Here is a 24,179-nt window from a genome sequence, read left to right as displayed (position 1 = left end):
AAACCAAGGGGTGATCTGCTATGGTGGGCTTCACAGAGAGAACAATAGAAGAATTAGAAGGAGGGGAAAGAGGGAACTCACGTTCACACACACTCACGCAGAGCTTCACTAATCAAATCTGAGTTCTCATAGCACGGTTACATCTATTTAAATAAAAGAATCCCAACAAGAAAGGAAACTAACTCTAACTTGGAAACTCAAATGAATAAGGAAACTAAATCCTAGTAGCTTTCTAAAACTGAAATAAAATCTTATGTACCTGACCCAAACAATTAGAAGACATAAAATAAATGACTAATTACTAACTAATTCCAACCCTTGGACTGGTTCTGTTTGGGTTTGGGTCTCCAGATCCTATCATGCTGGTCCAACCAGCCAAGTGATATTGCATCATGTGGTCTGTAAGTTCCTGTTTTACACCCTAGTTTCTATTTTCTACCTTGGGCTGTTGTGCCCCTTCCAGCCATCAATCTTGGCTGATTTTCTGAAGTCTTATAGAGTATGACAGCCCATCCCATCCCCTCGAGATGAGTAGTGGCTTCAACTGAGGTTTCCATCGGCTATTACTGCTATCTTGTGGTTATAGTTATAAGTTTTTATTTTGGGATTGCACTGTAACCTGTGTTCTGATCTTTTGTTGGTGGAGATAATTAAAGGGTACATATTGTAACTGAGACCTACTGTTGATATCACTTTTGGGGTATCCTACCATAGGGTTTGAAAGTTATACCTAGTTACTGAATTTGACAGCAAGCTGCCATATACTGTAGACATGCTGTAGTTGTCAATCCAACCATTGGATTGTGATCATTGTTTGTGGGTACAATACTGTTGCCGTGCCCTTACTGTTGACCTAATTTTAGGTCTGACCCAACCACTAATACAGTTATTATTAGGGCCACTATACTGCTGTATACCAGAATCTAATAGTCCTACTTGTGGGTTGGGTGTTTGCTTACTATTTAGTGAGCTTAACCCTATCAGTTTTAGAAGATTCTAAGCAAGTTTCTATTTTGATTCATGTCTCAGCTTTTCAAAAGTTTTGAACTTGGAGTCACAAGTAACAAAGTTAAAACCTTCCCTATAAACAGGGACCGGCCCTTCACTGTGAAGCATTGCCTTTGATTAATACAAATCTGCTGTTGCTAGTGTGGATTCAGTGCTCTAAAGGAGTGGATTCCCTAGACCATAACGAGGGTCTAAGCTGCTCTGTTACTGCAGTGTTACAAGTTCTATTCTGCTGCTTCTAAGTTCCTCAGACACCCTTCGATAGCCATCGACCAGGTTAGTTTTTCCAAGCCCTAGCACACCCTGTAGATACCCCATTTTGCCCCAATTTCAACTACCTGTAACTTCACATAACTCTCTCAATTCTGCTCAATTTTCCCAGAGATTTCAACCCTAATCCCTTCATACAACCCCCTGTCCGACCCTACCAGAAAATCCAACTTCTAAGCCCTAACCATACCCAACTTGTCACCATATTCTGTTCGGGCCGCAGGTTAGTTTCAGCCCAATTGCACCCCTCTGTAAACCAGAGAATTTCTCCAAATTTCAACCATCAATGCACCCTTTTGAACAGACCACTCAACCCCTGTTTCAACCTATTTTGAACCCTAGTGTTTGTCAACTTTCTTCCATCAAACCCTAGTTCTGCCCTAATTCCAATTGCATTGAATCTTCTTGTTTCTGTCCTATCTCAGACTTCACAGTTTATTTTCCATTGATCAATCAATTCCAAATTTAAAAATCTAGACCTAAACCCTAATCTTCCTTCTCTTAGCTTTTGGTAATTTGATTCTAAGACCCTAATTAGGGTTAGGGCTTCCATACTGCCACCATCTATTTTCTTTGAAATGTAGAATTCAAACTTTGTACAGATTAAAAGTCTTAAATAAACATAAATAGGATAAGGGAAATGTTATGTTTGGGGATTGCAAGGCTGATTATCCATCTAAAGATTTTGAACCCCCAATTCTGTTTTGCAACGCGAATTTAAAGCTATGACAGTGTCTCTTGCTCCTCTAATGTTCCTTTTTTCTTAATTCTTCCTGACAAACACTTTTACCCCAAGTTTGCCTTTTTCATTTGTACCAACTCTGCCACTACCGTCAATCTCCATCTTAAGCCTTCTCTTTCTCTCCCTCTCTCTCTCTCTCCCCCTTCAGGCTTCAACTACTAACCTTGCTTCTCACTTTTCTATAATCGATACATTTCCTCATTAGGACTCCTTGTCCATGAAATTTCACCATCAAGTATTTGACAGGTATGTCTTAAGTCCTTCTACAACTTTATACCCTACAATCAACAATAAATATGAAACAAAATAAATAAATAAACACTTGCCATTTGTAGAGGTTGTTTTGGAGGATGGGGGGCAGTGGTGGAGAGAAAACTGCTCTGGATGAATGCAAAATTGAACAAATTTTCATGTTAGTGATGCTGCAAACTCTGCAGCCATGTGTTTCATCCTTAAATCGTGAATTTTAAATTTCCTGATGCCACTACTCACCAATTAGAAGTCTAACTCAAACAGATGCTACCATGGAGTTTTGACTACACTATCCGGTGATTTCTCATTACAGATGGCCTTTCACATGCTTAGTGTCAAACGGTCTGGTTAGTTTTAGGGCTGAAGTCCCAAGGTTAGGGATGATGGACAGTGAATTTAAAGGAAATTGGTAGTGCTAATATATTGAATTGATCCTGAATCCTTATTGAACTGCTATGCTTCTGCTATCCTCTTTCTAGTACTTTTTAAGCTTAGGATTTTGTTTTCCCCTTATTTCACATAACCGTATGACAAATCTAACATAAAATGACAAAAAATAAATAAATGACCTAGTCAGCATCCTTATAACTAGATATGATGAAGAATAGAAAATTCAATCAAGGGCTCACCTGGGGCCCTTACTACCTGAACACGGGTCCCAGCCTAGGGAACCAAAGTGAGCACCTGATTAAAGTTGCTATCATAGCACATATTCAGGCAGCAGCCCATACTAACAAAAGACAAACATTCAATCAATCAACCAAAATTTTCTGTAGATCAGCGTTCTACCTGGTTCTCCCATTGAGCCACTACACCCATAGCATCTTCATATGAGACTGAGAGATTGGAATTTTCCTCAAACAGCCTCTCTATTTCTGAAGATTGTGAATCAATCTGCCACCAGGATTAAGAAACAATGTGATTAGTAGGCAATTAGGCATACTCCCAAAAAATCTAATCCAACAAAGTTAACATATTACTATGAGTGTACAATACCTCAATCAGAAGTTTCTGTCGACTACTTTCCAGTCTCTCAACCATCACTGCCATATCATGCAATTGCTGCTCAAGGGTCTCCTTCTCTTTCTGTGCGCCAAAAAAAAAGAGAGGAGAAAAGGAAATAAGAAACCCTAGGCATAGTTGCACTCAATCCACATGCTGCCAGCACATCATAATGTGACCAAGGGTTGTTTTGGTATGATTTCTATTTCAATTCCATGGGGCCATAAATTGAAATTATGCTATTTGGAATGCTTTTTTCACCTTTTAATGAGAATTGAAATCAATTTCATTTGAAATAGTGAAATAGCTGACGACCTGTTTCAATATTGAAATTGAAATCAATTTCAAGTCTATTATGTGCTCCACTTTAATGCATATTTAAAAAGAAATGAAAGCAAAATCACAATATTTTGCCACCGCCACCACCACCATTCCAAGCCCCACCTCCCGCCTCTACCACCACCACCACCCTCTCCCAAAAAAATATAGAGAATCTCTTCTCAGAAATTGAACTACCAAATGGATTTCTTATGCTTAAAATATTTCAAATTGATGCAACCAAAACAATTTCAATTTCTTGACCAAAAATCTATTTGTTAACTATTTCATGAAATCAATCCAAAATTGAAATCGAAATCTTACCAAATCAGCCCTTAAGTATCACAGAAATAATTTTTGCAAGGGGAAAAAAATAAGTGAGTTTATAGCCCTAGGTCATTATAGAAAAAGTTTGTTTCACACATGGTGGCGGTGCACAATGTAAAGTCCAACCAATGGCCATCTCTTGTAGTGTATGAGCAAATCAGTTAAACAACCCGAATCATTAGAATTTCTATTCTAGTCATCTACCAGAACTTTACTATTCATAACATAATTTTAAAGATATGGTAAATATTGGTTGGTTCATCTGATCTGCACTGGTATTGGACAGGACCAGTCTGATCTATCATACCTAGTGGATTGGCTGATCCATTAGTAGTATCAGGCTCTTCTTTCACTGGATTGGCTGATCCAGAACGATCCAGAGCAGTATCAGTTGGGAATAATCCAAAAACTGACACAGATTCTCTGAGTTAAAGCCTTATAGGATAATATGGAATCCAGAGATCCCAATTAATTTGGATGCTCCACAATCCAGATCAATGAACAAACGCTACCAGTTTGGTGGTGGAAAAGATCGCATCAATAATCATTATATTATGACAGTACCAGAGCTATGGCAATAATTCTGCAGAAATTTATCATTCCAGGATGACTCACCGATGAAAAAACCTTGCGAGCTGCTTCTTCCGATGCTTCTTCTGCATCAAAAAAAAATAAGCCTCACTGAGATGGTATCTAAACTACAATGATATGATGTATTTTTTAGAGAAACAAGTCCTTTTAATAGCTCCCGTTATACATAACATGTTCAAGCTAAATTCTTTGAAATTCAATAGAAGCTAATCGAAATCGAAGATGAGCCAGAATCAGACAAGGCTTGTTCTTGGAAGAACTTTATCAACAGTTTTACAGACAATTAAAGAACCATTATATGGGAGAAAAAGTGGGCAAGCCTTGGCACAACAGTTAAGTTGGCTATTGCAACCTGTTAGTTTCATGTTCAAAACTTGGAAATAGCCTCTCCTGCAAAGCAAGGGGTAAGGCTGTGTACATTTGCCCTCCCAGACCCTGCAGTAGCAGGAGCCTCATGCACTGGGACGCTCTGTTTTTTATATGGGAGAAAATAATGGTTTTCTAGATACATGTTGGAACCCACATTTTGTCTCCTGTCATGTTCATCATCTTTTGTAAGTAGCTTAAATTGTAAGGCTATACCTTTTCCCTTTTTTTGTACATTCAGATCTTTTACAGATTTTGTAACAGATCAATAATGACAATTGATGATAGATGTGACATTGACTTATACATGGGGCCACCAATGAAAGAGGAAATACTTGGAACACTATCCAGTTTCCACTACACCTATTTAGGATAGCAATACCCAAGCAATCTGCCAACCTAACACGAATACAACCTATAAATCCATGCTCAGGTTGGGTATTTTCAGTTCAGGTCAATTTCAGATCGACAAATAATGGACACTAAGCAAAAAAGGTGATTTTTGTGTTGAACAAGCCAAACCCAAAATCAGCCCGTCTTAACCCTTCATTACCTTCTTACTACCTTTTTCTGGGATTCTTTTCTCCATGTTTTATCATACTCATGACACTTTTTGTTGTTTCAAATCATTTCAAGTCATGTCATGCCAACCCAAACACAACCAATTCAAGAAACAAGTCTTGTTCAGGGTAGGGATTTCTTTAGCAAGTTGTGTTCATGTCTTGCCACTTGATCTATTTATAATAAGCGGATTGTACTTGTCAAGTCGGGACATTTGTGCCATACAGTGACCTGTGTCTTGACATAACCATGGTTCAAAATTTCGCGATATATCACCGATATTTCGGTATATTTCGGATATCCCAACACTATTGAGACGAGATGACCATACGAAATAAAAAAAGTCCAAATTTCGGTATATTTCGTGAAATTTAGTCCAAATTTCGGTATATTACTTAAACAATGTGTATTTAACTATTTATACATCAGGGTCCAACCGTATACTGTCAATCAAGGGTGCAACCCAAAACACCACTTTGAGTTCATTTTTTTGCAATATGAAGGTTTAAATGTGTTTATTTAGCTTAAATAAGGGTGTACATGAAGTATCAGGCCTTAATATGGCCAAAAACCCACCGAGATGGACTGCCGAAATATGGCAGAAAAAATACCATATTTCGGCGAAATTTCGGTAAATTTCAGATATTTCGGAAATCTCGACCTGCCCAAAATGGTGAGACGAGACGAGATCTTGAACTATGGACATAACTGACCCACTGCCACAAGTAGGTATATCCAGATGGTTGATCACCAATTGGACTGCACATACTGATGAATCTGCCCGAAATGGCGAGACGAGACGAGACGAGATCTTGAACTATGGACATAACTGACCCACTGCCACAAGTAGGTATATCCAGATGGTTGATCACCAATTGGACTGCACATACTGATGAATCTGCCAAATGTAGAGCAATCCGGATTGGCTCACCGAGAACAATATGCCTCTGAATTATCATACTTTCTCCTGATACAAAATGTCACAAGGATGGACAGAAGGAAGGCCAAAGATGACTGGTATTGAATTGGTGAAAAAGGGCATGACACCTTAACAGCATCTACGTTCTTAAATAGAGAGGAACTCTGAAAAAAAAAATCATATAGAGGAACCAAGTTAGTTGAGATGAGGTTTCGGTAAGATTAGAATTAGTTGAGCTGAGCTCACCATACAATCAGACACTCCACACTGACAAGTCTACCACATTTAGAGCAATTGGGATCAGCTTACAGAGAACAAAAAATCTCTGCATTATCATACTTTCTCTTGATACAAAATGATACAAGAAACAGATATGAGAAAGGCCAAAGATGACCAGGGTTGAAGTGGTGAAAAAGGATATGACTGTTGTAACAGCATCTATGGTTTTAAATGAAGTGGAATGGTGAATCAAAATCCATCTACTGGACCTCAAATAGTAGGTATAAGGCTCTCTTTTTTCTCTTTTTTTTCAGAGGCTCGAAGGAGGGGGGGAGAAGGGGGCTAGAATGAGATAAGATTTAGTTGAGCTGTGTTGACTATACAAAATCATATAAAGAATATGCCACTGAGACCCAAACTCTATTCCTAGACATTTATCGGAGGTACCTGAGGCCTTTTTTGATAAAGCTGCAAGTCTTTCTTCCAATGCAGAAGTTCGAGCTTGTTCCTCCACTAATCTCTGTTGTTCTTGCTGCCTCAATACTGACTCTTGCTGGCATTTTGAGCAACCATGAAAAACAGATTAGTACATCATCTCAAGGATGCAATCTGAAAATACCAATATACAAATACTCACCTGTAACTCAGATCTCAGATTGTCCAACTCCTTTTCCATGGCTTGCAAATGATCTGGAGAGTTACCCATTGCGGGGATGCTACCAAGTGGATTCATCATTGCTTGTTGCTGCATCGAATTTAATTCTGACCTCAGTGCTGCCGCATCTTCTTCAGCCTAGAACAGGAGAACCCATAAGCACAAGAATAGCCTTTGACATGCTTTTAGAATCTTAACATAGAAATCACTTGTATACTCTGTATTGTTCCTCTTCTGCCTCCTTCAAGCGTTTCTTCATCGTCCGAAGCTGTGCTGAGAGGTCCTCCTACACTCAAATATCAGAGATTGTGGATGAAGAGTAGAAAAAAATATATTATTTAAAAATTTGTATGGTAACTTAGTAAGTACCCGTGCAACAACTGCAGCATCTTTTTCCATCACAGCATCCCTGAGAGATTTCCTTAGAGATGGCAAACTGTTCTGTTCCTGCAATCAAGCACAAACCCAAAAATGAAAAAATAGGAGGCGAACATGTCTGAATTTCTATGAGTCAAAACAACTGAAATGCAAAGTTGGCTCCCAGGCATGTTGTCATCGAAAAGCAGTACAAATGGCACAGATAGAAGAGATGGGACCCACCATTCCGTCGATGCCACCTAAGAGATATGCGTTGTTCTATGCCAGATGATCATCTATTTCATTGGGTTCCATTCCCACATATTTGTGCAATTTATACTCCTACACCAGTGCTGCATTGACCTTGCGGTCTACAGTCTACTGGGAAGATCGCCTCATTTTCTTAAGCAACAGGAAGGAAATTAAAGACCTAGAGCTTACCAGATCATTTAAACGCTTCAGCAGTGTATCATTCTCAACTTCCTTCACCTGAAGCTGAAAGCATGAGATGATAAATTTTCAGAAAATATTATATCAAACTTTTATTGGCATCAAATAGTAAATCTAAGGGACTTAAATCCAATAACACTTACCTTTGATGTTTGCGTCAGGTTCTCATCCTCTAATTCTGAATTCTTCTTCTCAAGATCTTTAAGCTGAGAAACCAGACCATATATGTCCTTCTGCAGTAGTTTGAGTTTTAATGAAAAGAAAAACCATCAATAAATTGGGGTTTCAGGAATTGTATAAATATAGTTATAGGCTTATAGCAACACACAATTACTATTTCTATCTTCCAATTCAACCTCATTCTAGATTCCTCGAGGGACCATTCCGGCTCACCACAAAATCTACTTTATGTGCATCTATATAATTATTGAGAGAGGGTTCCCCATGACGCCAGTTGGGGGGGGGGGGAATCTGCACGCCACACTAATGGCAGTGCAGAGAACATTATCATCCGCATAGGGACCAGAGAGAAAATAATAAAGAACCCCATGTGAGAAGGAAATAGTAGTCTAGTGTCATGGCAATTCTTTTCCCAATAATTATTACTAAATACCTTCAACAAAAACTCAGGGCAACTCATTGGTTTATCCCAACTAATAAGGGTTGGCTACACAAGTCTGATTGCCCAATCCTAATTTTCAGACGATGTCAAACTGCCCATGCCATCTCCAACTACTTAAGCACAAGTTATGTTTTGGCCTTCCCCTCGTCCTTTCAAGACCTTTAATTCACTCCATTCCCGATGGAGAATTCATCAGTCTTTGTGCTACACAATCGAACATCTACCCCAGCTTTCACTTTGTCACCCTACAACTCAAGTTAATCAATCCATTCATTTCTAGCTACAACCTTCTAGTCAGCCTCAGGCCTCTCATCCGGTTGTACATCCATGAATCAGCCAGAAACATTTTGTGAATGTGTTGTGCTTCCCTCCACTCAAATAAATGTGTGCTATAGTTATTGTAGTTATCTTCTCATTCTCCTCATGAAATATGACAATTTTTTACTTGAATCGCATCGTACATGGATTGGTATATAACTTGAGAATATTGTCTTACCAAGAAATGCGTTGAAAAAACTTAAAACATGTCCGGATTAAACGAGACTTGGTAGAGATTCGTGATAAACTTCAACAACTTATAGATACAATCTGATAAAATTAATAAAAGAAATCAAAACCTAAAGAGCGTCAATCTTACCTCGGAAAGTTGATTTCCGCTCTCTGATTTAGGTATTCCTAATTTACACAGAAAATGTGATTAAAATAAGATAAAATCACTAGGCAATGGATATTGAAATTCAACAAGAAAAGAATTGAGAAACAATGAGATGATATACCGGGTTGATTCGAGGCTTCCAGATCTGATCCAGAAGAAACTTTGCTTAACCTCTCTGCAGCTCTCTTCTGACGGATCTCTTGCAACTGAAATTTGTCGAATAAAAAAAAATTTATAGAGGAAATCAGGCAAATAATTGAAGGCGAAGATGATTGCGACGCATCATATACCGTTCGTCGTCCTAGAGATGCATGACGTGCCTCCATCACTGAGAGAATCAAAAAGATTAATTCAGAGGTCGCCGGAAAGTTTTTTCCGTTTCCTATCCCGTTTTACGCTCGCTCGTGCCCAAGATCAGCGCCCTGTTTGACGGAAATCCTCTGTCAACGGCTTTCAAAATTCACTATTGCGAATGTTATTTGCCGCGTCATTCGTAAGGTACCTTTATTTGACAAATATTTGACAAGTAGGAAAATAAAATAGAGGGAAAAAGCTGCGCACGCCGCCAAGGTGTCCATCATGTGTCGTCCACTCGTCCTCTCTTTTCTCCCTTCGGTAATGCTCTTCAGCATGTGCCATCGTCTCTCAGGTCTACGTCCCCTTTGGAAAATACCCATTGGCCATTGCCTTCCGGATTAAAATTTTCTACGGTGGGGCCATGTGGCGGTGCATTGCAATGCAGCCCCTCAGAGCTAAACACGTGGAAGAAGTTTCATCCAATAGTGCGAACTCGATGCAATGCATTTTTTTTTTTTGTCTTTTCTTTCTTTTCTAGCTTGGCACTGTTGGATATTGCATCTTCCAGGTATCAAGCTCTCAAGCCCCAAGGCATTGCAAAGGATTTTTTTTCCCTTGTCCTCCTGTGTCCAATTGTATGACTAGTGTATGCTGCTAATTTATCATAAGTTGATGTCATACTCATTAACTCTCTTCCTAAAATAAAAAAGGGAGAAAGAACGCCACTCGGTCGTGTGTTGTGGTGTGTACCTCTATGCCCAGACACAGTCGAATGTGAAATGATCTCTCCAGGGGGTGGGGCGGTAATTTCGTGCCCGACTGTGTGTGGGTGTAGGTACACACCGTAGCACACGACCAAGTGGCTTTCATTTTTCCAATAAAAAATAAGGGGAATAGAATGCTACCCGGTCATGCGCCTTACGTGGCTCCTAGGCACACAAACCACCTTGGTCACCTGGGATTTCCACCTTCACATGGGGCAATGCAGTCATTTCTAGGCGGGCAAGACAGTTTGTCTGGGAGCCGTGCAAGGTGTACAACTGGGTAGCGTTTTTTGTCCCAGAAAATAAATAGAGGAAAGAACAACCTCGCCTAGTTATGTGGCATGCACCAATTTAGGGACCAATGAGGGGACTTCTAGGGGCATTGACAATGGGGGGATTTTTCATTTTTGTAGGAGGGCAAAACAGTCATTTTAGGGGGACTATGTATGGGCACAGGGAACGCAACCCGGTAGCATTATTTTTCCATATATAAAACAAGGGAAGAGGTTGGGCACAGTACCCACGAGCCACGTACCATAAACTAGCTTACCGCACTTGGGTAGTATGCCTATACGTTTTTAGGTTTTCAAGCAACTCACAATCTTTGGGTGTCCCTATTTGATGAACTTGTCTATGCTTCCCAATTGGTGGGGGCGTGTATATATCAATACTAAGCAGGCAGCGTGAAAGGGGTTTTAATGAGGAGAGAGAATGTTGGGAGGGCATGCAAAGGAATCTACACACTTGCATCATAATTTGTGTAGCTTAGCCCCCGCTTCATGGCGGAAAAAATTCCTCTACAGTCCAATAATCTTGCGGTGCCTTGAAGTTTGGGAAACAACTTTTTTTTTTTTTTGCTCGAGTTCGACATAGTTGGATGTTACATCTTCCACATGTCAAGCTCTCATGTCCAAACTACCAGGCACTGAAAGATGAAGGAATTGTAGAGGATTTTAATCCTTTAAGGAGAGGTTGTTTCTTGACTCAAACCCATGACCACTGGTTGCAATGGAGTAATCTTACTATTGCATCAAGGCCCTCTCTCGGTGCTTTCATTGTTTAAAACAAAAAAATTACTTATAGTTAGCTTATCTTCCACCAGGCTACGAACTATGTGTTGGGATATCCACGCATAAGGCAAAAAATATAGTTCTACAACGGATATGAAAGGGAATGTGGGTGGGTTAATAGGTACTTGGACACTCTCTCCTTAACAACTAACTTTTGAGGATGAGAACCAAGTCCCTAACAAGTGGTATTAGAGTCGGAGCATTGAAATTCCCATTTGGTCGAGGATTCTCGGGTTTGATCTCAGGCTCCACGTCGGCTTCTGCGTGGAGGGGAAATCGGGATCTCAGGCTCCACGTTTGCCTTTCACGTGGAGGAGAGATTATTGGGATCCACGCATATAGCAAAAATAATAGTCCCACATCGGATATGAAAGGAGATGTGGGTGGGTTAATAGGTACTTGGGCACCATCTCTTTAACAGCTAATTTTTTAGGATAAGACCCAAGTCCCTAACACTATAATGGTTATTCATGAGTTACTAAAATACCTACTTTGAACTACCGTGGTTGGGTCCCTTCATAATCTAAAATGGAATGCTTTGAGCCAGTCCATATGCGAGTCTACGATGCTATACTATACTCTTTTTGTTGGGAGTGGTTTTTCTTAACTGCCACATCCATTATAAAAATTATTGACTAGACATCTAGTTAAACAAGGTGTTGCATTGGATAGACAGAAATTTTGTGAACAAATAGACTCCAAAGATCTTTGCTCATGTGTCAAGTTTCATTTAAAAGAATCAAAGCAAACACGTAGAATTTCATCTCTCAATTGTCTAGGTTTTGAGAATCAACAATATTTTTCAAACAAGACTTGGGAATGAACCAAAAAGGTATCATTTCTCATTTTTTAAGTTTGGTTTCTTAGGCTATCCACCAAGGAAGTGTTTTATGAATGGCTTAAAATATCTATCCAAAAGTTGTAGAAAAATAAACCCTAAAATTACTTGCTAGCATGCCAAATTTCAGCCAATTAAAGTTGATCATGTAGCAAACTAAACCCTTCAAATTCTAGGACCACCAACAATAACCCTAATGTTTGGGCTACTGGAGGCTGAATGCCAATACAAAGGAAGGTATATGATTCAATAGGCTATAAAATTTGACACGTGAAGCAATCAATATCGTGTACCCAAAAATAAGCAATCCATGTCATATGCTATATTTGTCCTCTAACGTAAATTGCTACATTGTCCTTCCAATTGGCACAACTTAGTGGGCCACTGGGCCACATAGGAATCCATATCGTTGGTGCAGAAACCACACAGCCTGCCAACGATCCCTATCTCTAAAAATTAATAATTTGAAAGTGAACTTTTCTCTTTAAGGATAATGGACATCACAGTTCGGTGTGAGATGGTCATATTTACTTGACTTTAGCATTTTCGTTTTAGAGGGAAAAAAGACCTTTTTCTTTAGCAGTTTCAAAAGGGTTTTCCCAGGGTTTCAAGAATCAGGAATCAGATCAGTGATTCGACTAACACCGATCCTGATTCCCACAGTTCCTAGTCGTTACTACTTGAATCGGATCTTCGAAATTGGACCAATTCTTGATTCATGAACTGACTACTGAGTCTATTTTCACCATAAAATAGTTTAGAACCAGTTGGATCAGACCGATTCTGGCCAATTCGAAGCTGTATCAGATCGGAATTAGCGCTGAATGATTCCGTTCTGATTACGATTTTTAAAACCAGGGTTTACCTGTACAACCGCATGGACCTTTTTTTTTTTTGGGTAAAGCAACCGCATGGACTGAGGCCACCCGACTCAATAATATCCGGTACGGTTTGAAGACGCCGAAATCCGAATAGGTACATGATTTATCCAAAGTATTTAAGGGAGTAAGAAAAGAAAAAAATTTGAAAATGTTTTTTGTGAAGCAAAAGTGGCAAATGCACCGAGCTTTCGATTTTCAATTTATGTATACACCTTTGGCTCTCTGCACTTTCAAACCTCCTTCACTCTGTCACTCAGCCCCTGGTAGGGTTGCGCACTGAGACTGAGAGGCCTAAACCCTTTTTGGCAAAGAAGAAAGCGGCAGTATTATCAAAGGTACCCTTTTATAATGTTTTATTTCCTCCAACATGCTTTTTTGTAGAATTCGTCCACTGTTCTGAACCCCAATTTGTTTGATTTGGTGCTCAAACTATTTAATCTAAAGTATTTCATCTGAAAAATGTTCTTTAATGTTGGTTTCCGGGATCCCTTTTGCTGAATAACGAGACTGCAGATTTCGTATGTATTCTCCTCGCCCCATTTCAAATCAGGGCATTTGAGTTAAATGTCCTTACAAATTTCGAGTTTTTCCTCCCTGGGGGCGGTGGGTGTGGGAAATTCAGATTTCGTTATTTGTTGTCCATTGCTTTTGCACCATTGTTGCGTAAAATTCTGAGTATTATTGGTTAGGAGGGGCAAGTGTGACCTGAAGAATCGCAGAAATCAGGATGATGAGCTTCAATGACCCGTCAACAGCCCTCCTAGCAGCTTGCGGTGGTGACACTGTTAAGCTTTTCGATGTTTCTGTCGACCCAGGTGATCCCTGCATATTAAGCTACATACCTTCAGCAGGGTCCCAAGTGAATTCAGTGAAGTGGAATCACACCAGTAAGTTACAATTCCCATTCCCTGGTTCTACATTTCTTAAAGACATCAGGTCCAATTAGTTCCTCTTTTACTGGGTAGTCTGTGTCGAACTTCTTGTTTATCAATCTTATATATTGCTTGTCTGTCGTATCCTTGCAGATTTGGTTGTTGCTAGTGCTGGAGATGATAGAAAGATCTCATTGTGGAGGAAAAATGGGCAAAGCATGGGGACGATTCCAGTTTCTGGAAGTGACAGTGGAGACAATATTGATGTAATTCAACTAAGTGCAGCATCTTATCTATATATAAAACTGATTGGGTTTTGTTATGGTAATTGATACTTGGACTGAGTAGTCTGAGTATTCATTAATTCAACTTAACCTTAAATGATTTACACTCTCTACATTTATTAAATCTGGTCTAACATTTCCCATTATATCTTTCTGCAGATTTGACACAGGAGACATTTGTCTGCATAAGGCACTAATTTCTATTATCATATGTTTCTCATTGTAGGAATCAATATTGGCAATTAGCTTTAGCAGTAAAAGCTCTAGGTATATCTGCTCTGGAGGCAGTGGTCAAGTTGTAAGAATATGGGATTTGCAAAGGAAAAGGTGTATCAAGTGGTTGAAGGGCCACACAGATACAATTACGGGTGCAATGTACAATTGCAAAGATGAGTACTTGGCCTCCATTAGTTTGAAGGGGGATCTTATTCTTCATAACCTCAGTTCTGGAGCAAGGGTTGCTGAATTCAAGGACCCCAAAGAACAGGTTGTTTGGTCGATCAGAACTTTGAATGTAGCATGCCATTCTAACTACAATGAATTCAGATGTTGGTTTTTTCATCCAATGAATCCTAATTATTTGTTGATGATTTTGAAGGCCAGGTACTGAGAGTGCTTGATTACTCCCGTATCAGCCGACATCTTTTGGTTACGGCTGGAGATGATGGATCTGTGCATCTGTGGGATACAACTGGCCGCAGTCCAAAGGTTTTCTAATAAATCCTTTTCTCTTTAAATACAGAATTAAGTTCAGACAACTTGAAATACTCATGCTGGTTACATAGTTTCAATCAGTGATGAATTTTGTTGGACCATTTAATTCGTGCATGTTATGGAATTGGAATCCATGTTTGTTGAATGAGTGATTTGCTCCTGGCAGATTTCTTGGTTGAAGCAGCATTCTGCACCAACAACTGGTGTTAGCTTCTCACCTTCAAATGACAAGGTTGCCTTTGTGTTTTGAAATTGCCTGTTCATTCAGTTACTTGACCCCCCTCCCCTTAAAAAGAAAGTTCGTAATCAGTAGAACTGTTTATATATTTTGTTTAAATTCCATATAACCAAAAACTGGTTTAAAAAACTGTTAATATCTCTCTCCTCCCTCTTGTGACAGATAATTGCTAGCGTTGGTCTGGATAAAAAGTTGTATACTTTTGATTCCAGTACTAAAAGATCCACATTTTGCATTCCTTATGAGGCACCTTTCTCTTCATTGGCATTTAGAGATGATGGTTGGATACTGGCGGCTGGCACAAGTAGTGGGCGGGTTGTATTCTACGATGTTCGTGGAAAACCACAGCCGTTCACTGTTCTTCGTGCGTATGGTAGCTCAGAGGTATTTTTTCCCCTTTTCAATTTTGTGTGGAAAGTGTGTTTTAATTTCAGAATTCAGTAATTCAGGAAATAGCTATTTGTTTCTCTACAATCTACACTTGTTTCATTCAGGCATTTGCGTAATTGCGTGCATGTAATATAACTATATGGTTATAGGATTCCTATTCCCTAAGTTGTACCAAGGGAAGCAATGATGCGAACTAGACAATATTCCTTGCCTTATTACCTCTAAGAATTGAATAACTCCTTGGGTTCCCCCCCTCCCCAAGGCTGCTAAAGAAGGTTATTACCGTATTAGAACCCTTCATTTGGTGGGTTCATGTAGGAGAAATTCTATATCTGAAATGACCTCATCATCATCATCAAAAACTCGTCCACCCTTATGTATTACAATACTTTTATCTATAGGGGTAATTTCACGTACTCCTACGTTCTCATAACCTCTTTTTTTATACATGCCTTAGTTACAGTGTTATTCAATCTCCACTAGTCTAGCATAATCAGTATTAAAAAAAAAAAAAAATCTTCAACACACTCCAAGTATGGTGACTGGAATTTTAAGCCAAAACAATTAAATCTGATACTTACCTGAACAGGTTTTCCCCCTCCAAGAAGATTGGTTGAGTTTAGATGCGTTTGTGTTTGATACCATTTTCTCTCCTGTCTTTACCCTGACAAATAATTTGGTTAGAGCATGTCCAATACTTATGAGGTATGAAGTATGCAGGTTTCTTCTGCAGCTCTTTTGACAGCAGACCCAGTCGAAACAGTCCCATAGGAACATAAGGTTGGGTTCTATTTTTGACAAGTTAATTGATGTGTCCAATAAGAAATATTGAAGGTTTTTGTATTACAGGTGTGATGCTAGGTCAAGAGTCAAGACCACAATAATAGGCTTTTGTTGGCCAACATATCCCTAGACTCATTGGTTTCAAACTGTGTTTTCATATTGGAAGGATATTTGGTAGCAATCTAACTGAAAGTTGCACTTCCATTTTTGTCATTATTCAATAGTTAAAAGCAGATGATTTTACCTTCATGATTCTTTAATCACATCAATTTGGTGAAAATTCTGTTCTTTTTCTGTTCCTTCTGTGCTGCCTTCTTTAGCATCCTTCTTGTTGAAATGGATGATTTGTTTAAAGTTATTATTAGATGGTATTTACATCTTCTTGTCCAAAATATCCATACATGTTCTCTATTTTCATTGGCTTGTTGTCTTAAAGATGCATGGCAATGCTATGGATTGTTAAAGGTATTCGTCCAGTTGGATATAAAGTAAAGCAGCATGCTGAATTTACTACCTTATCACTTTAATGGGCAATGATGATTATGAATGATGCAGTTGCATGTGTGCAGCTGGTCCAGTATGACCAGATTTGGAAACCCAGACCAAGATGAATGGGGGTTATCTTGTAATATTTATTTTTATTTTATTTTTATTTATGGAATGTTAGATACGTTTCAGTAGCTTCCTTGTTTGAGATAGTTTCCTAGTTGGAGTCAATTTCAGTTTAGTAGAATCTATTTATGCATGTCATTGTAGTTGATTCTCAGTTGATTGGAATGAATTGATTTGAGTTAATGTCTGTGGAGCCAAGCCCGGCCATGTGGTTCTTCCTCTCCTTTCTTTTCCTCCCACCTAGCTCGATTCATATTTGAGTCCTCTTCTCAGGTTAGATCTTCTCTTCTGATTTTCTCCTATGTTCTGTTCTTCCACTTCCATCTTTCCTTTATTCTTTCTTGCTACACTGTTATAGTTTTCCCGTGTTCTGGGCGGTAGTTGCAGCCTAATAAGATTGATCAATCTCCTTTGTAATCGATTTATTAGGTCTGATATTCTTAGCCTACGTCACTCTTCCGTAGGCGATCAATACCCTAAATTTGGTTCCCTAATAGTCTTCCTGTACAGAAAACCAAATCCATTCTTATAGCAGGTTTCAATCCTTCCACCAGGTTCTTTTTAGAGATTCAATTCAGATTGATGTCAGTTGGATTCAACAGGGATGAGTGTTGTGATACACCACCTAAATTTCAGGTCAGTTGGTGGTCATTTGAGGTAGTTCTTCCCTTCAAATTGAATCTGGTTTACCGTCCTGTTTATGCTTTCGTGAGATAGGGGGGGGGGGGGAATGCTTTTGTTAATTACAAGTAAGGACATCTGCTGTTAAATTATGTTAAAGCCCCTCATTGTCTGATATTGTTCTGCTTAATCCCCATATTATTTTTAGGGTCCTTCTATATGTCACTATAAAGAGTGAAGTAAAATGATTCACTATGCTTTTTTAACCTTGTTTTTGCATTTTACAGTAAGTTAATAAGATGGGTAAAAATGTAATTCATAGAATGGTACTTCATCTCCTTCCTTCCATTTCCCACCCCGCTCCGACTCTGGCTCCGGATTCCCATCTCCATCCCCATCCCTATCCTTTCCCTCTCGTTCCCCTCCGCCGCCATCTACTCCATCTCCCCCTCTCCCGCTCCTCCCTCTCTGAAATATAATACTTATTTCAGCCACTGTCTGTCTCTCTCTGCTTCTTCTGTAAGGCCCTAAGGACTGGACAGCACGTCACCCTCAAAACAGAAAGGCCCGTATCAGAGAACCGTGCAATTTCCATAAACCAAAAAATCCATCTTCTGGTTGCGCCATTGAAATCGAACAGATATGTGAATGGATTGATTCAACCTCAACTGACGAAATCTTTGGCTCCACTCCAAATAGCATAGTCTGACGCACAGCCATGAGCTTGACTTCAAGGATTGAGCGGTACCTGATATGAAATAGCTCCCTTAAATTGGGTATCATTAAGGAAATCCATTATATCAGTTCCAACATTTCTGTTGTAGATTACTCCATACAACGCACTAATAAAGAGCTGATTAGTTTTTTCGGGTCCACACCACTCTCTCTTGGCGATGGCAGTTCTCTGAATCTCTGAAGCCATTATTGGCGTTATGGGTGTTCTCTCATTGGGTCTTAATGGTGGGATCTTGGGTTTTGGTCTTCGTCATCTTACGAGCGGCACGAAGGGCCGTCGCCATGTCGCTTCTCTTTGGTTTGCACGTTGCGGGGAGTGGAGGAGACAGAGACAGAGGGTGGGAGAGGGAAGGCGGAAGCTCTGTTTTGAGGTTTTCGCCAAGGAATGCAGGGCGTGCGTGGGGACAGACATTTTTTGTCATGGACGACAGAGAACTCGATTACTCGAACCAAGTTCAATTGATCTTCTTGAGTGTTTAACCTCAATTTCAATGGCAGAAACACAGAGAAGGAACCCAGGAGAGCTTGACTAACTCAGACATGGAGGCATCTTAGAATTTTGTTCAGCTAGATGGAGGAGAAGTTGCAGAAGAAAACGAGATCACTGTGTTGCAGAGATGGAAGCGACAAAGCAGTTTGATGATTCTGAGAGAAGAGATGACTGGAAACCCAGGAGAGCTTGGCAGTTCAGGTGCTTTGGTCCAACTCTGTTTGACCTAACTTCAGGGCGATGGTGCAGGAGTTCACAGCGATCCCTGTGTTGCCCTTTTTGGCATCACCATTCCCTCAAGGCAGGCTTGACCTCTTCAGTACTGCCTCCGCCATTTGGGTCTTGAAATATTTGATGTTTTTGAGGTTGATGCCCACGTTATTCTGGTCGAGATTATTGAAATCTGTGTTTTCACTGGTATAGAATTCGACGGCTACATGAGGAGAAACGGGAGGTTGTGTGTTCATTCTTATTTAAGATGGGTAAGCCGGCGGGGAGAGGGAAGGAGAGGAAGAGAAAAGGAAATTGATAAATTAATTCTTTAAAATGTGAATTTACAAGACTTGCCCCCTTGATTCTAACTCAACAAAAATATTTATGAGGGTAAAAATGTCATAATGAAGGGAACTACTTCATTAGGTGTAGTGATGCGGAAGAATACCCTTATTTTTATATTCCAGAAAAGCATGTCGTCCAAATTTTAATTCCAGTTTGTTCCTGTTACTTGATTACTTTACTCTTAATGGTCTGAACTGTTACAGAAATTATGAAACTGCCACTTATCCTTCTATTTGAGAATTTCATCACTTCAGTGGGCCTATAGTGACCCAAAAGCGAGGTTTTGTGACATGGGGCTGCATTAATGTACTGTTTTTTAATATTTATATGGAACTTTGTCGTAATGAGATGTTGAATTGTGTGAAAGTTGTAGCATATAATGTTTTTTGCAGTTGTAGGGTATGATGCACCCTACACTCTCAATACTTTTTTCCATAATGTGCCATCTCCCCTCTCCTCTCCCCCCCGCCCCCCCAAAAAAAAAAAAAGATACTCTACATGTGGTCCAAAAATGAAGGTTCATGACTTAGGCAGTTTGATAATGCCCAGTTCAGCAAATGATTTAGAGTCCACAATTTTTGTGTGTCCTCAGAGTGTAGATTTGTTTGGGAACTATGAATAATGATTCTCAATCGCTATTATATGTCTGTCACTTGTACACTTTATTTTGTATATTTATAGTCAGAAATAATATCTTAATATTATTTACTGATAAACATGCCTAACCAGTAATCCATTTGGGCTACACAATGTTGTCCACTTTTACTGATTTGGTAGATACAGCTCATTTCATCTTTTGGTGATACTAATCGCTCTCAATTTTCAGCAGGCTGTTACAAGTTTATGTTGGCAAAGGTCAAAACCCATTACTATCAATGAAAGTAATTGTAATGCTGAGATTGCACTTCTGGGAGGTGCTGGGGAAGATTCAATCCTTATGCCTGATCCACTTCCTTCCGTGACATCATCAAGCCTTTCTCTTGCTACAGCAGTCCCTGGTTCTCGAAATCCTGGCCGTTCAAGTCCCTTTGTTGATTCGTCTTCTCTTATGCCAACCAGCAGTGGATCTACATCAAGCACAATGTACTCATCTAACGCTGAGGAAACACCAAACCGAAATCATCTTTGGACTGGTGCAACTTTGTCGAGATTACAAGCTCCTCGTACTAGTTATAACTTCAAGGATGATATGGAAGTATTCTCTCCACTTGTGGATGTTCAGCCAATTACACCTTCGCTTGATAAGTTATGGGATGATCATGAAGAGGGAAAGAAAGATAATGTATCTGTTGATAAAAAACCTGCATCTCTGTTGTCCCCTTCACCCGGTAGAAGATATCCTTTTGCAGATGACGGTGGAAATATTCCCCATCCAATCTCTGATTGGAAATTTAATTCCATTTCCAGACAGGTTTGCTTTTCACTTCTTAATTACGCAGAAAGCAACTACTTTTCCTTCTGTATTTCGTCATTATTTATGATTAGTTATACTTTTTACTACTTTTTAATCTGAAGGAAACTCAAATCTGTGTTTTATGCTTGAACTCGTACAGATGAACAGACCTAATGTTGCTACATTTACTTACTGGACCATTGATGTACTAGTTATATCTAGAAGTCTTTCTTCCTCTTTCCCTCTCCCCAATCTCATTCTTTGCTGCATGTACCTGTCACGTGATTTTTGAGCCATGGGACATGTACTGAAAGGCTTGGATTGTTTGCAACTGGCAAGCCATATACATTGTATAGTATTGAAGGCAAAACATTTACCCATGCATAATCTTACAATACAATAGCTTTTATGGGATTCATGTATATTCTGTTTGCATGATTGCCTGGGACGTCTATTCGATGGTGCTAGCAATCTTGAGGTTGGAGACCTGGTGGTCCAATGCTAACAATGCCCATCAAAAGAAAATGTGGATCTTGTTTTCTAATAATACCCTAATTAGACCTACTTCATGCAGGATGATGCTCGATCTTCCTCATCACTATCAACCACTACACCTGTTGCCTCATCCAAGAGTGAAGAGTCTTCCACTACCCCTCCTGAAGTTTGGGGTGGCGAGGCATTGCATGATAAATTTAACCACCATCGTCAAGCTGGTATTTTGCCATCTCGCTTTGGAACATTGATGCCAGGATCCATTGCATCAACTTCCAATTTTTCTGGCTTACAAGATTCATCCTTGCCCACAAGCTTTTCGAGTACGAGTTCCCTGGCAAATGCAAACCTGAACTATCCAAACCTGAGAGCAAGAGATACCTCCTCCAGCCAAGAAACATCTTTGGGACTACCAGAACATGTTCGTTTTAGTTCTCTCTCCATGTCCCAGGGGACAAAAAGCATTGCAGCACAGGCTAATCTGGAACTTCCTGTGTCAACATCTCTGACCCTCCCTCGGAGATTTTCCACTTATGCAGAGAGAATAAGTAGCACTCCCTCCTTCAGTGACGGGGCAGCCCTTGCAACAGGTTCACCAAAGGCCAAAAAAACAGGAGCTGAAACCAGGGAAGAGCTTATAAGCAGTTTCTTGTCTAGATCGGAAATACAAGCAACCACAGGATCAGGAATTCATCCTGTGATAAATGTATAGAATCATTTTTTTTTTCCTAATTAGTCCTTGCTCTTATTTACTTGTTTGAAGCTATTTTTTATATCTTAATGGACGTTTATGGATAGGGTTAAAAAGTATGCTATCTTGTTAACAGGGAGAAACATCACAATCCCATAGAATACCTTCTCAGCCAGATATGCAGCAGGGAACCTCTTCATTTACACTTCAGCTGGTTCAGCGCACTCTTGAGGAGACTCTAGCGTCAGTACAGAAATCCATCCATGAGGATATGAGGAACCTTCATATTGAGATATTGAGGCAATTTCATTTACAGGAGGTATGACTTGGTTGATTGATTGCTTTTAACCTTATTTTTTCTTTCCCTGTTTCTCTTTTGGCTAAAGGTTTTCTGATGGGATCATTTGACAGATGGAGATGACAAGCGTAATGAACTCAATTCTTGAAAAGCAAGCCGAGTTGATGAAGGAAGTGCAGTCTCTACGGAAAGAAAATCAGCAGCTTCGCCAGTTGCTTTGAACATTGATTGAAGGTTGTTAACCCATTCTGATATTCATTTTTGAGATTGTTAGCTGAGTTGAAGAAAGAAGTCCAGTCTCTACGGAAAGAAAATCAGCAGCTTCGCCAGTTGCTTTGAACATTGATTGAAGGTTGTTAACCCATTCTGATATTCATTTTTGAGATTGTTTTATGGGATCGTTCATTCAAAAATTCACGGTTCCCATATGATTTGTGCTTATTGATAAATGGGGAGATTTTGAATGAGGTTGTTATCCGGCTCCTAGGGCCAGGTTTGCTGTAGTGGTGATTGTTATTTACAAAAGGTTGTTTGTTCCAGAAAAAGGAAAAAATTGTACATGTACAGACCATGGAGTTTATAAGCTTTGTGATGTTGCTGTCTGATTTTGTTTTGTAAATCGCTTTTGCAATGTGCATTCATGATCTAGAGTTGAAAGTACTTTATAAGGGAAAAAGCTAAGGGTGTTAATTTAGAACCGAAACTGGCCGTTTAAAACTGAATCGAAATAAATTGGTTTTGTTTTGGTTTAAAAAGATGGAATCTTTTACTGGTTTAGTTTTTGGTTTTATGACAAACTGTTGAAGTGAATCGAATCACTTATTTTCAAATTGAATAAGGACCCCTATAAAATTACATTTAAAAAAAATATATTTTAATCAATGTGGATGGTATATTTTATTTATTTTTTAATGTTTGAAAAAGTTACGTGGATTATGACTCTAACAAATAAGGGTTTTATCATTGATGAAGATGTAAAAAATTGGCCCAAATATCTAAAATAGGATTTAATCGAATATGAAATGAAATAATGACCCAAATACGAAATTGAAACTCCTACCTAATGCAATGCAATGGTACTGATGAGAGGGTATGTAGAGATTCCTCTCCACCATGTGTGCAGAAAAACATGGTTTATATGTGTATCATAACTATGGACAGTTTCCTTTGTCAAAGAACTATGAACTGTTTCATGTTAGCCAATTATTTTGTATGTTTTTAGTCTAAATTACGATTACGTTTGGTTGTAAGAGAAATTAAAGAGAAGGGAAGTGAAAATTTTCAAATTTAAAAGAGACTTTTATAATCATTACCCCATGTGATTGTATAAACTACTTAAAATTCTTATCATATTTAGTAATGATACATTTTACATGTAATTCTATCCAAAAAAAAATTTACACATAATTTTTGTTTTACTTTTTAAACCAAAGGGAATTGAATGCATAGGAAAGTGAAGTTTAATCACCAAATATGATATTATTTGGAGTTAGTGATATAATCACACACAGTAATAATTACAAAAGTTTATTTTTTAAGTATGAAAATTTCCCTTCCCTTTTCTTTAATTCCACCTGCAACCAAACAAAGCCTACAATACTTTCCAGCATCTACCAACAATCCTGGGTAGTAACACAGCCATGCAAATTACCCAGTACGAAAGACATCAAAGCCAGGTTCCAATCTTCCAGAGGCTGGGCACCGTTTAAATGTTTACAAGACCCTTGGCGTGTACGAGAGAGAGAGAGAGAGATCAGCTATAAGCATATTATCATAATCTTTTTCTAGAAAAATTAAAAGAGAAATGAAACATTAACTTAAAATTAAATAGAAAAAAAGCGTAG

The 24,179-nt window shown here is 39.1% G+C and overlaps 2 protein-coding genes across 5 annotated transcripts in view; one reads left to right on the top strand and one right to left on the bottom strand.

The window, feature by feature from the left end:
* Positions 1-9,769, bottom strand: part of LOC122648511 (periplakin) — a 29,277-nt gene extending 19,508 nt beyond the window's left edge. For 2 of the 3 annotated variants that reach the window (XM_043841716.1, XM_043841717.1), the window contains exons 1-12: positions 9,605-9,769; positions 9,436-9,520; positions 9,297-9,334; positions 8,181-8,270; positions 8,029-8,082; positions 7,600-7,677; positions 7,448-7,516; positions 7,213-7,368; positions 7,023-7,128; positions 4,535-4,575; positions 3,269-3,358; positions 3,062-3,166 (exon numbers count right to left, since the gene is read on the bottom strand). In XM_043841716.1, the coding sequence (XP_043697651.1) occupies positions 3,062-3,166; positions 3,269-3,358; positions 4,535-4,575; positions 7,023-7,128; positions 7,213-7,368; positions 7,448-7,516; positions 7,600-7,677; positions 8,029-8,082; positions 8,181-8,270; positions 9,297-9,334; positions 9,436-9,520; positions 9,605-9,640 (948 nt within the window). In that variant the 5' untranslated portion in view covers positions 9,641-9,769. The remainder of the gene's footprint in view (positions 1-3,061; positions 3,167-3,268; positions 3,359-4,534; positions 4,576-7,022; positions 7,129-7,212; positions 7,369-7,447; positions 7,517-7,599; positions 7,678-8,028; positions 8,083-8,180; positions 8,271-9,296; positions 9,335-9,435; positions 9,521-9,604) is intronic. The other variant, XM_043841718.1, reaches the window with a different exon arrangement.
* A 3,639-nt stretch (positions 9,770-13,408) lies between these two features.
* Positions 13,409-22,881, top strand: LOC122661666 (protein NEDD1). 2 transcript variants are annotated; one of them, XM_043857154.1, is made up of 12 exons: positions 13,409-13,499; positions 13,854-14,051; positions 14,190-14,302; positions 14,547-14,807; positions 14,924-15,028; positions 15,201-15,266; positions 15,435-15,656; positions 20,291-20,872; positions 21,429-22,052; positions 22,174-22,356; positions 22,449-22,586; positions 22,663-22,881. In XM_043857154.1, exons 2-11 carry the CDS (start codon positions 13,892-13,894, stop codon positions 22,554-22,556), a joined length of 2,424 nt encoding a protein of 807 aa, XP_043713089.1. In that variant the 5' UTR covers positions 13,409-13,499; positions 13,854-13,891; the 3' UTR covers positions 22,557-22,586; positions 22,663-22,881. The 2 variants fall into 2 exon arrangements, with proteins under 2 accessions (XP_043713089.1, XP_043713083.1); XM_043857148.1 differs by having other exon boundaries at positions 22,449-22,881.
* Positions 22,882-24,179: the final 1,298 nt, after the last annotated feature.

Source organism: Telopea speciosissima, chromosome 1, assembly GCF_018873765.1.
Source record: "Telopea speciosissima isolate NSW1024214 ecotype Mountain lineage chromosome 1, Tspe_v1, whole genome shotgun sequence".
Classification (NCBI taxonomy): Eukaryota; Viridiplantae; Streptophyta; class Magnoliopsida; order Proteales; family Proteaceae; genus Telopea; species Telopea speciosissima.
This window is presented reverse-complemented; position numbering and strand designations above follow the sequence as displayed.

Bases quoted from the DNA above. Each gene is read 5' to 3' on its own strand.
- LOC122661666 (XM_043857154.1), top strand. From the start codon at position 13,892: ATGATGAGCTTCAATGACCCGTCAACAGCCCTCCTAGCAGCTTGCGGT. The intron at 20,873-21,428 runs GTTTGCTTTTCA...TACTTCATGCAG, and splicing joins TTAATTCCATTTCCAGACAG to GATGATGCTCGATCTTCCTC. The intron at 22,053-22,173 runs GTATAGAATCAT...TCTTGTTAACAG, and splicing joins GAATTCATCCTGTGATAAAT to GGAGAAACATCACAATCCCA.